Source organism: Oenanthe melanoleuca, chromosome 25 (assembly GCF_029582105.1).
Source record: "Oenanthe melanoleuca isolate GR-GAL-2019-014 chromosome 25, OMel1.0, whole genome shotgun sequence".
Classification (NCBI taxonomy): domain Eukaryota; kingdom Metazoa; phylum Chordata; class Aves; order Passeriformes; family Muscicapidae; genus Oenanthe; species Oenanthe melanoleuca.
In genome coordinates this window covers 4,672,053-4,683,836 of record NC_079358.1, presented here as the reverse complement: position 1 = coordinate 4,683,836, position 11,784 = coordinate 4,672,053, and the positions used below count along the sequence as shown (strand labels likewise).

Genomic DNA, 11,784 nt, shown 5'->3' with positions numbered 1-11,784 from the left:
GGCTCCCTCCCCCATTTTTAGCTCCCTAACCCAAGTTTGGGGTCCCTGACCCAAATTTGGGGTCCCTCCCCCATTTTTGGGGTCCCTAACCCCATTTTTGGTTCCCTAACCCCATTTTTGGGCTCCCTCCCCCATTTTTAGCTCCCTAACCCCATTTTTGGGGCTCCCTAACCCAAATTTGGGATCCCTCCCCCATTTTTGGGGCTCCCTAACTCAAATTTGGGGTCCCTAACCCCATTTTGGGGCTCCCTAACCCGCTATTTTTGGGCTCCCTCCCCCATTTTTTGGGCTCCCTAACCCCATTTTTGGGGTCCCTAACCCAAATTTGGGGTCCCCCCCCATTTTTGGGGCTCCCTCCCCCATCTTTGGCTCCCTATCCCCATTTTTTGGTTCCCTAACCCATTTTTGGGGCTCCCTCCCCCATTTTTTGGGGCTCCCTAACCCCATTTTGGGGTCCCCCCAATTTTTGGGGGTCCCTAACCCCATTTTGGGGTCCCTAACCCCATTTTTGGGGGTCCCTACCCCATTTTTAGCTCCCTAACCCCATTTTTGGGGTCCCTCCCCCATTTTTGGGGCTCCCTGACCCATTTTGTGGCCCCTAACCCCATTTTTGGGGTCCCTGCCCCATTTTTGGGCTCCCTCCCCCATTTTTGGGACTCCTGACCCATTTTTGGGGTCCCTCCCCCATTTTTTGGGGCTCCCTGACCCATTTTTTGGGCTCCCTAACCCCATTTTTGGGGTCCCTAACCCCATTTTTGGGGTCCCTAACCCTCTATTTTTGGGGTCCCCCCAATTTTTGGGTTCTCTGGCCCATTTTCGGGGCTCCCTCCCCCATTTTTGGGCTCCCTAACCCCATTTTTGGGGTCCCCCCAATTTTTGGGGTCCCTGACCAATTTTTGGGGCTCCCTAACCCCATTTTTGAGCTCCCTAACCCAAATTTGGGCTCCCTAACCCCATTTTTGGGGCTCCCTAACCCAAATTTGGTTCCCTAACCCCATTTTTGGGGTCCCTAACCCCATTTTTGGGGTCCCTAACCCCATTTTTTGGGGCTCTCTAACCCAAATTTGGGGTCCCTAACCCCATTTTTAGCTCCCTAATCCCATTTTTGGGCTCCCTAACCCCATTTTTGGGGTCCCTCCCCCATTTTTGAGGTTCCCTAACTCAAATTTCGGGTCCCTAACCTGCTATTTTTGGGGTCCCCCCAATTTTTGGGTTCTCTGACCCATTTTTGGGGCTCCCTAACCCCATTTTTTGGTTCCCTAACCCCATTTTTGGGGTCTCTAACCCGCTATTTTTGGGGCTCCCTCCCCCATTTTTGGGGTACCTAACCCAAATTTGGGGTCCCCCCCATTTTTGGGGCTCCCTCCCCCATTTTTAGCTCCCTAACCCCATTTTTGGGCTCCCTAACCCCATTTTTGGGGTCCCTGACCCATTTTTGGGGTCCCTAATCCCATTTTTGGGGCTCCCTAACCCAAATTTGGGGTCCCTAACACCATTTTTAGCTCCCTAACCCCATTTTTGGGGCTCCCTGACCCATTTTTGTGCTCCCTAACCCCATTTTGGGGTCCCTAACCCGCTATTTTTGGGGTCCCCCCAATTTTTGGGTTCTCTGACCCATTTTTGGGGGTCCCTGACCCATTTTTGAGGTTCCCTAACCCAAATTTGGGGTCCCCCCCCATTTTTGGGGCTCCCTCCCCCATCTTTAGCTCCCTAACCCCATTTTTGGGGGTCCCTGACCCATTTTTGGGGGTCCCTGACCCATTTTTGGGCTCCCTAACCCGCTATTTTTGGGGCTCCCTCCCCCATTTTTAGCTCCCTAACCCCATTTTTAGCTCCCTAACCCCATTTTTGGTTCCCTAACCCCATTTTTGGGGGTCCCTGACCCCATTTTTGGGGTCCCTCCCCCATTTTTGGGGTCCCTGACCCATTTTTGGGGTCCCTAACCCGCTATTTTTGGGGTCCCCCCCCCCCAGACGAGTACTTCGCCCCCGAGCCGCGCCGCAGCCGCTGCTTCTGCGAGGGCTGCGAGAGGGGGAGGGGCGACCCCCGGGACCCCCGGGACCCCCGGGACCCCCCCCTGCCCCTGGGCTGGTGCCGCTTCAGCCTCAGGTACCCGCGGGGGGGGGGCCTGGGGGGGTCCTGGGGGGGTTTGAGGGGGATTTGGGGGGTCCTGGGGGGATTTGGGGGGGATTTGGGGGGGTTAGGGGAGTTTTGGGGGAGTCCTGGGGGGGTCCTGGGGGGATTTGGGGGGGTCCTGGGGGGGTTTGAAGGCGGTTTGGGGGGTCCTGGGGGGATTTGGGGAGGGATGTGGGGAGGGTTTGAGGGTCTTGGGGAGGGTTTGGGGGGTCCTGGGGGTATTTGAGGGGGATTTGGGGGGTCCTGGGATGGTTTGGGGAGGATTTGGGGGGGTCCTGGGGAGGTTAGGGCAGTTTTGGGGGGGTCCTGGGGGTATTTGAGGGGGATTTTGGGGGGGGTCTTGGGGGGATTTGGGGGTCCTGGGATGGTTTGAGGGGGATTGTGGGGAGGATTTGAGGGTCCTGGGGGGATTTGGGGAGGATTTGGGGAGGATTTGGGGGTTGTTGGGGGGGTCCTGGGATGGTTTGGGGGGGATTTGGGGGGTCCTGGGGGGATTTGGGGGGTTCAGGGGTGGTTTAAAAGGGCTTCAGGGGGGATTTTGGGGGATCTTGGGATGGTTTGGGGAGGATTTGGGGGGGTCCTTGTGGGGTCCTGGGGAGATTTGGGGGGTCCTGGGGGGGTTAGGGGAGTTTTGGGGGGGATTTTGGGGGGATTTGAGGGCGGTTTAGGGGGATCCAGGGGTGATTTGGGGGGTTCTGGGGAGGATTTGAGGGTCCTGGGGGTATTTGGGGAGGATTTGGGGGGGTCCTGGGGGGGTTAGGGGAGTTCTAGGGGGTCCTGGGGGAATTTGGGGGGTCCTGGGAGGGTTTGAGGGGGGATGTGGGGAGGATTTGAGGGTCCTGGGGGGGATTTGGGGGGTCCTGGGATGGTCTGGGGAGGATTTGGGGGTTCTGGGGGGATTTGGGGGGGGTCCTGGGGGGATTTAAAGGGGGTTCAGAGGGGATTTGGGGGGTCCTGGGGGGGATTTGGGGGGTTCAGGGGTGGTTTAAAAGGGGTTCAGGGGGGATTTGGGGGGTCCTGGGAGGGTCTGGGGAGGATTTGGGGGATCCTGGGGGGATTTGAGGGGGATTTGGGGGGTCCTGGAGGGATTAGGGGGGTTCAGGGGTGGATTTAGGGGGTCCTGGGGAGGTTTGGGGGGTCTTGGGGGGGTCTTGGGGGGGGGTTCAGGGGTGATTTGGGGGGGTCGTAGGGGGGATTTTGGGGGGTCCTGGGGGGGTTAGGAGAATTCTGGGGAGGATTTTTGGGGGTTCAGGGGGGATTTGGGGGGGTCCTGGGAGGATTTGGGATATTTTGGGGTGATTTGGGGGTGGTTTTTGGCGGATTTTTTAGCGGATTTTGGGGTGATTTTGGTGGATTTTTTAGCAGATTTTGGGGTGATTTGGGGTGATTTTTGGTGGATTTTTTAGCGATTTTGGGGTGATTTCGGGGTGATTTTGGGGTGTCCCACCCCCTGATGAATTTTGGGGACCCCCCCAGGCCCAAGCCCCGGCCCGAGGGGGGAGGGGGGTGGCAGAAATGGCCCCGGGCCTATCACGGCACCAGCGCCGGCGCCGTCAGGAGGAGCCTCGACCGCGGGGAGCTGGTGCCAGGTGGGGACCCCGAAATGGGGAGAGGGGACCCCGAAATTGGGGAGGGGGAGGGCCCGAAATTGGGGAGGGGGGACCCCGGAAAATGGGGAGGGGGACCCCGAAAATGGGGAGGGGGGGCTCTGAAATTGGGGAGGGGGGGTTCTGAAATTGAGGAGGAGGGGCCCAAAAATGGAGAGATTGTCCCCAAAAATTGGGGAGGGGGGGTCCCAAAAATGGGGAGGGGGGGACCCAAAAATTGGGGAGGGGGGGTCCAAAAATGGGGAGATTGTCCCCAAAAATGGGGAGAGGGGTCTGGAAATGGGGGAGGGGGGACCCAAAAATGGGGAGAGGGATCCCGAAATTGGGGAGGGGGATCCCGAGAATGGGGAGGGAGGGGTCAGAATTGGGGAGGAGATCCCAAAAATGGGGAGGGGGAGCCCAAAAAATTCAGGAGGTGGGGGCCGAAAATTGGGGAGGGGGAACCCAAAAATGGGGAGGTGGGGCCCGAAAATGGGGAGGGGGGGCCGGAAATGGGGAGATTGTCCCCAAAAATGGGGAGGGGGAGCCCAAAAATTGGGGAGAGGGGACCCCAAAATGGGGAGGGGGAGCCCGAAATTGGAGGTGGGGGCCGAAAATTGGGGAGGGGGAGCCCAAAAAATTCAGGAGGGGGGGGCTCTGAAATGGGGAAGGGGGAGTCTGAAATGGAGGAGTCCAAAATTGGGGATGGGGAGCCCGAAAATTGGGGAGGAGGGACCCAAAAATGGGGAGGGGGATCCCGAAAATGGGGGAAAGGGAGCCCAAAAATTGGGAGAGGGATCCCGAAATTGGGGAGGGGGGGTCCCAAAAATGGGGAGGAGATCCCAAAAATGGGGAGGGGGAGCCCAAAAAATTCAGGAGGGGGGGCTCTGAAATGGGGGAGGGGGAGTCTGAAATGGAGGAGTCCAAAATTGGGGAGGGGGGTCCCGAAACTGGGGAGGGGGGGTCCCAAAAATGAGGCAGGGGATCCCAAAAATGGATAAATCCCAAAAATGGGGAGAGGGGATCCCAAAATTGGGGAAATCCCGGAAATGGGGGATCCCAAAAATGGGAAGTCCAAAAAAGTGTGGAGGGAAAAATCCCAAAATTTGGGGGGGGAGGGGATTCTAGAAATGGGGAAATCCCAAAAACGGGGGATCCCAAAAATGGGAAATCCCAAAAATTGGTGGGGGAAGGGATCCAAAAAACGGGGGAATCCTAAAACTGGGGAAATCCTAAAAATGGGAAATGCCAAAAATGGGGAAATCCCAAAAATGGGGAGAGGGGATCCCAAAATAGGGGGAGGAAGGATTCCAAAAATGAGGAGGGGTCCCCAAAAATGGAAAGGGGGGGGATCCCAAAAAATGGGAAATCCCAAAAATGGGGGATCCCAAAAATGGGAAATCCCAAAAATGGGGAGGAGGATCCCAAAAATGTGGGGGGAGGAGGGAGGGGGAATCCCAAAAATGGGAAATCCCAAAACTTGGGGGGATCCCAAAAATGGGAAATGCCAAAATTGGAGGGGGGGAAGTCCCAAAAATGGGTGGGGGAGGGGATTCTAGAAATGGGGGGATCCCAAAAATGGGGAAATCCCAAAAATGGGAAATCCCAAAAATGGGAAATGCCAAAATTGGGGAGAGGAAATCCCAAAAATGGGTGTGGGGGGGGATTCTAGAAATGGGGGGATCCCAAAAATGGGGAAATCCCAAAAATGGGAAATCCCAAAAATGGGAAATCCCAAAAATGGGGGATCCCAAAAATGGGAAATACCAAAATTGGTGGGAGAGGGATCCAAAAAATGGGGGAATCCCAAAACTGGGGGGGGAATTCTAAAAATGGGAAATCCCAAAAATGGGGAGGAGGATCCCAAAAATTAGGGGGGGGAGGGGATTCTAGAAATGGGGAAATCCCAAAAATGGGAAATCCCAGAAATGGGGGATTCAAAAAATGGGAAATTCCAAAATTGGGTGGGGGAGGGGATTCTAGAAATGGGGAAATCCCAAAAATGGGAAATCCCAGAAATGGGGGAGGGGAGGGGAATCCCCCCCCAAAAAAAGGGGAATCCCCCTCTAAGCCCCGCCCCCTCCCCTCCCCCCAGGCCCCTGGTCGCTGCTCAGCGCCCCCTGGCGGCCCGAGCCGCCCGGCCCCGCCCCCCCGCGCTCCGGCCCCGCCCCCACGGGCTCCGGGCCCCGCCCCCCCGCCAGCCCCGCCCCCCTGGTGCTGTCCCCGGCCCTGGGCTACGCGGCCCTGGAGGTGTTCGCCAGCCGCGTCACGTGAGCGGGGGCGGGGCCAGGGGGAGGGGGCGGGGCCACGGGGAGGGGGGCGGGGCTAAGGGGGAGGGGGCGGGGCCATGGAGGTGTTCGTCAGCCGCGTCACGTGAGCGGGGGCGGGGCCACGGGGAGGGGGCGGGGCTAAGGGGGAGGGGGCGGGGCCATGGAGGTGTTCGCCAGCCGCGTCACGTGAGCGGGGGCGGGGCTAACGGGGAGGGGGCGGGGCTAGCGGGGAGGGGGCGGGGCCACCTGGAAGGATTTGGGGGGGGGTGAATTTTGGGATTTTTGCTTTTTTGGAGGGGAATTTTGGGATATTTCTGGGATATTTTTAGGATATTTTTGGGATACTTTTGGATATTTTGGGATATTTTAGGGTGTTTTTGGGATTTTTGGGATATTTTTGGGATATTTTGGGATATTTTGGGATATTTTTGGGACATTTTAGGATATTTTATGATATTTTGGAGCATTTTGGGACATTTTAGTTTATTTTAGGACATTTTAGGATATTTTTGGGATATTTTGGGACATTTTAGGATATTTTACGATATTTTGGAGCATTTTGGGACATTTTAGTTTATTTTAGGACATTTTAGGATATTTTTGGGATATTTTGGGACATTTTAGGATATTTTACGATATTTTGGAGCATTTTGGGACATTTTGGAGCATTTTGGGACATTTTAGTTTATTTTAGTTTATTTTAGGATATTTTTGGGATATTTTGGGATATTTTTGGGATATTTTGGGACATTTTAGGATATTTTACGATATTTTGGAGCATTTTGGGACATTTTAGTTTATTTTAGTTTATTTTAGTTTATTTTAGTTTATTTTAGGATATTTTTGGGATATTTTGGGACATTTTAGGATATTTTAGGACACCCTTTTCCCCCCCTCCAGGTTCCAGGAGCCGGGCTGGTTTGGGGGTGAATTTTGGGGTGTATTTTAGGACATTTTGGGGTATTTTAGGATATTATGAGATATTTTGGGGTATTTTAGGACATTTTGGAATATTTTGGGATTTTTTTTTGACATTTTGGGATATTTTAGGACATTTTGGGATATTTTAGGACACCCTTTTCCTCCCCCAGGTTCCAGGAGCCGGGCTGGTTTGGGGGTGAATTTTGGGGTGTATTTTAGGACATTTTGGGGTATTTTGGGATATTTATGACACCCATTCCCCCCCAGGTTCCGGGAGCCGGGCTGGTTTGGGGGTGAACTTTGGGGTGTATTTTAGGACATTTTGGGGTGTATTTTATGAAATTTTGGGGTATTTTGGGATATTTTGGGATATTTTAGGACACCCTTTTCCCCTCCACAGGTTCCGGGAGCTGGGCTGGTTTGGGGGTGAATTTTGGGGTTTATTTTATGAAATTTTGGGATATTTTGGGATATTTTGGGATATTTTAGTTTATTTTAGGACATTTTAGGATATTTTGGGATATTTTGGGATATTTTAGGATATTTTAGAATATTTTATGATATTTTGGAGCATTTTGGGACGTTCTAGGACATTTTGGGATATTTTAGGACACCCTTTTCCCCCCCAGGTTCCGGGAGCCGGGCTGGTTTGGGGGTGAACTTTGGGGTGTATTTTAGGATATTTTAGGATATTTTAGGGTGTATTTTGGGATATTTTGGGGTGTATTTTAGGATATTTTGGGGTTCATTTTGGGATATTTTGGGATATTTTTGGGATATTTTGGGATATTTTAGGACACCCTTTTCCCCTCCACAGGTTCCGGGAGCCGAGTTAGTTTAGGGGTGAATTTTGGGGTGTATTTTAGGGCATTTTGGGGTGTATTTTATGAAATTTTGGGGTATTTTAGGATATTTTGGGATATTTTAGGATATTTTAGGATATTTTGGGATATTTATGACACCCTTTCCCCCCCCCAGGTTCCGGGAGCCGGGCTGGTTTGGGGGTGAATTTTGGGGTGTATTTTAGGATATTTTGGGATATTTTAGGACATTTTGGGGTATTTTGGGATATTTTAGGATATTTGAGGATATTTTGGGATATTTTAGGACACCCTTTTGCCCTCCCCAGGTACTGGTAGCTGGGCTGGTTTGGGGGTGAACTTTGGGACGTATTTTAGGACATTTTAGGATATTTTGGGATACTTTGAAATATTTTGGGGTATTTTGGGATATTTTTGGACACTCCTGACCCTCCCCTCCCCTCCCAGGTTCCAGGAGCTGGGCTGGTTTGGGGGTGAATTTTGGGGTGTATTTTAGGATATTTTGGGGTATTTTAGGATATTTTGGGATATTTTGGGATATTTTAGGACACCCTTTTTCCCCCCCAGGTTCCAGGAGCTGGGCTGGTTTGGGGGTGAATTTTGGGGTGTATTTTGGGGTATTTTTGGATATTTTGAGATATTTTAGGATACTTTGGGATATTTTAGGATATTTTGGAATAGTTTAGAATATTTTAGGATATTTTGGGATATTTTGGGATATTTATGACACCCTTTTCCCCCCCCCAGGTTCCAGGAGCTGGGCTGGTTTGGGGGTGAATTTTGGGGTGTATTTTAGGACATTTTGGGGTATTTTGGGACATTTTGGGATATTTTTGACACCCTTTTCCCCTCCACAGGTTCCGGGAGCCGAGTTAGTTTAGGGGTGAATTTTGGGGTGTATTTTAGGACATTTTGGGGTGTATTTTATGAAATTTTGGGGTATTTTGGGACATTTATGACACCCTTTTCCCCCCCCCAGGTTCCGGGAGCCGGGCTGGTTTGGGGGTGAATTTTGGGGGTGCATTTTGTGATATTTTGGGATATTTTGGTCTATTTTGGGATATTTATGACACCCTTTCCCCCCCAGGTTCCGGGAGCCGGGCTGGTTTGGGGGTGAATTCTGGGGGTGCATTTTGTGATATTTTGGGATATTTTGGGATATTTTGGGATATTTTTGACACCCTTTTTCCCCTCCCCAGGTTCCAGGAGCTGGGCTGGTTTGGGGGTGAATTTTGGGGGTGCATTTTGTGATATTTTGGGACATTTTGGGATATTTTGGGATATTTATGACACCCTTTCCCCCCCAGGTTTCGGGAGCCGGGCTGGTTTGGGGGTGAATTTTGGGGTGTATTTTAGGATATTTTAGGATATTTTAGGATATTTTAGGATATTTTAGGGTGTATTTTGGGACATTTTGGGATATTTTGGGATATTTATGACACCCTTTCCCCCCCAGGTTCCAGGAGCTGGGCTGGTTTGGGGGTGAATTTTGGGGTGTATTTTAGGACATTTTGGGGTGTATTTTATGAAATTTTGGGGTATTTTGGGATATTTATGACACCCTTTCCCCCCCAGGTTCCGGGAGCCGGGCTGGCCGCGGCCCCGGGGGGCTCAGGTGGCCTTTGAGGTTTGGGTCCGTCCGGGCTCCTTCCGGGCCGGGCCCCCCTCGCTGAGCCCCCCCCAGGGGCTGGACCCCCCCCAGGGGCTGGACCCCGCCCAGCTGGAGTGGGTCACCAAGGAGCCGGGGGCCACCGTGCTGGCCGGGCTGCTGGTCAGGGTGGACTGAGAGCCCCAAAAACGGGGGAGATGCTCCAGAAATTCCCCCCAAAAATGGGAAAATTCCTTCAGAAATTCTCTCAAAAAAATGGGGGAATTCCTCCAGAAATTCCCTCAAAAAACGGGAAAATTCCTCCAGGAAATTTGGGAGATCAGCACCCCAAAAACGGGGGAGATCCTCCAGAAATTCCCTCAAAAAACGGGAAAATTCCTCCAGGAAATTTGGGAGATCAGCACCCCAAAAACAGGAGAGATCCTCCAGAAATTCCCCCCAAAAACGGGAAAATTCCTCCAGGAAATTTGGGAGATCAGCACCCCAAAAACGGGGGAGACGCTCCAGAAATTCCCTCAAAAAACGGGAAAACTCCTCCAGAAATTTGGGAGATCAGCACCCCAGAAACGGGGGAGATCCTCCAGAAATTCCCCCCAAAAATGGGAAAATTCCTTCAGAAATTCTCTCAAAAAAATGGGGGAATTCCTCCAGAAATTCCCTCAAAAAACGGGAAAATTCCTCCAGGAAATTTGGGAGATCAGCACCCCAAAAACAGGAGAGATCCTCCAGAAATTCCCCCCAAAAATGGGAAAATTCCTTCAGAAATTCTCTCAAAAAAATGGGGGAATTCCTCCAGAAATTCCCTCAAAAAACGGGAAAATTCCTCCAGGAAATTTGGGAGATCAGCACCCCAGAAACGGGGCAGAACCTCCAGAAATTCCCCACAAAAATGGGAAAATTCCTTCAGAAATTCTCTCAAAAAAATGGGGGAATTCCTTCAGAAATTCCCCCCAAAAACGGGAAAATTCCTCCAGAAATTCCTCCCAGAAATGGGGAAATTCCTCCAGAAATTCCCTCAAAAAACGGGAGAATTCCCCCAGAAACAGGAAAATTCCTTCAGAAATTCTCTCAGAAAAATGGGAAAATTCCTCCAGGAAATTTGGGGGATCAGCACCCCAGAAATGGGGGAAATTTTTCAGAAATTCCCCCCAAAAATGGGAAAATTCCTTCAGAAATTCCCTCAAAAAAATAGGGGAGATCCTTCAGAAATTCCCTCAGAAAATGGAAGAATTCCTTCAGAAATTCCCTCAGAAATGGGAAAATTCCTCCAGAAATTCTCCCCAGAAACGGGGAAATTGCTTCAGAAATTCCCTCAAAAAACGGGAAAATTCCTCCAGGAAATTTGGGAGATCAGCACCCCAAAAACGGGAGAGATCCTCCAGAAATTCCCTCAAAAAACGGGAAAATTCCTCCAGAAATTCCTCCCAGAAACGGGGGAGACGCTCCAGAAATTCCCTCAAAAAACGGGAAAATTCCTCCAGGAAATTTGGGAGATCAGCACCCCAGAAACGGGGCAGAACCTCCAGAAATTCCCCACAAAAATGGGAAAATTCCTTCAGAAATTCTCTCAAAAAAATGGGGGAATTCCTCCAGAAATTCCCTCAAAAAACGGGAAAATTCCTCCAGGAAATTTGGGAGATCAGCACCCCAGAAACGGGGGAGATCCTCCAGAAATTCCCTCAAAAAACGGGAAAATTCCTCCAGAAATTCTCTCAAAAAAATGGGGGAATTCCTCCAGAAATTCCCCCCAAAAACGGGAAAATTCCTCCAGAAATTCCTCCCAGAAACAGGGGAATTCCTCTAGAAATTCCCTCAAAAAACGGGACAATTCCTCCAGGAAATTTGGGAGATCAGCACCCCAGAAACGGGGCAGAACCTCCAGAAATTCCCACAAAAAACGGGAAAATTCCTTCAGAAATTCTCTCAAAAAAATGGGGGAATTCCTCCAGAAATTCCCTCAAAAAACGGGAAAATTCCTCCAGGAAATTTGGGAGATCAGCACCCCAGAAACGGGGGAGAACCTCCAGAAATTCTCCCCAAAAATGGGAAAATTCCTCCAGAAATTCCTCCCAGAAACGGGGGAATTCCTCCAGAAATTCCCTCAAAAAACGGGAAAATTCCCCCAGAAACAGGAAAATTCCTTCAGAAATTCTCTCAGAAAAATGGGAGAATTCCTCCAGGAAATTTGAGGGATCAGCACCCCAGAAATGGGGAAAATTTTTCAGAAATTCCCCCCAAAAATGGGAAAATTCCTTCAGAAATTCCCTCAAAAAAATGGAAGAATTCCTTCAGAAATTCCCTCAAAAAACGGGAAAATTCCTCCAGGAAATTTGGGAGATCAGCACCCCAGAAACGGGGGAGAACCTCCAGAAATTCTCCCCAAAAATGGGAAAATTCCTCCAGAAATTCCTCCCAGAAACGGGGGAATTCCTCCAGAAATT

At 51.0% G+C, this 11,784-nt stretch overlaps 1 protein-coding gene across 1 annotated transcript; it reads left to right on the top strand.

Moving 5' to 3' along the window:
• Positions 1-1,969: 1,969 nt before the first annotated feature.
• LOC130263316 (neuralized-like protein 4) lies at positions 1,970-9,572 on the top strand (the record flags this gene model as incomplete). The annotated part of the gene is made up of 4 exons (XM_056510822.1): positions 1,970-2,109; positions 3,613-3,725; positions 5,818-5,992; positions 9,310-9,572. Coding segments are annotated over 4 exons (639 nt in total), but the record flags the coding sequence as incomplete, so codon positions are not given.
• Between the last annotated feature and the right edge of the window lie 2,212 nt (positions 9,573-11,784).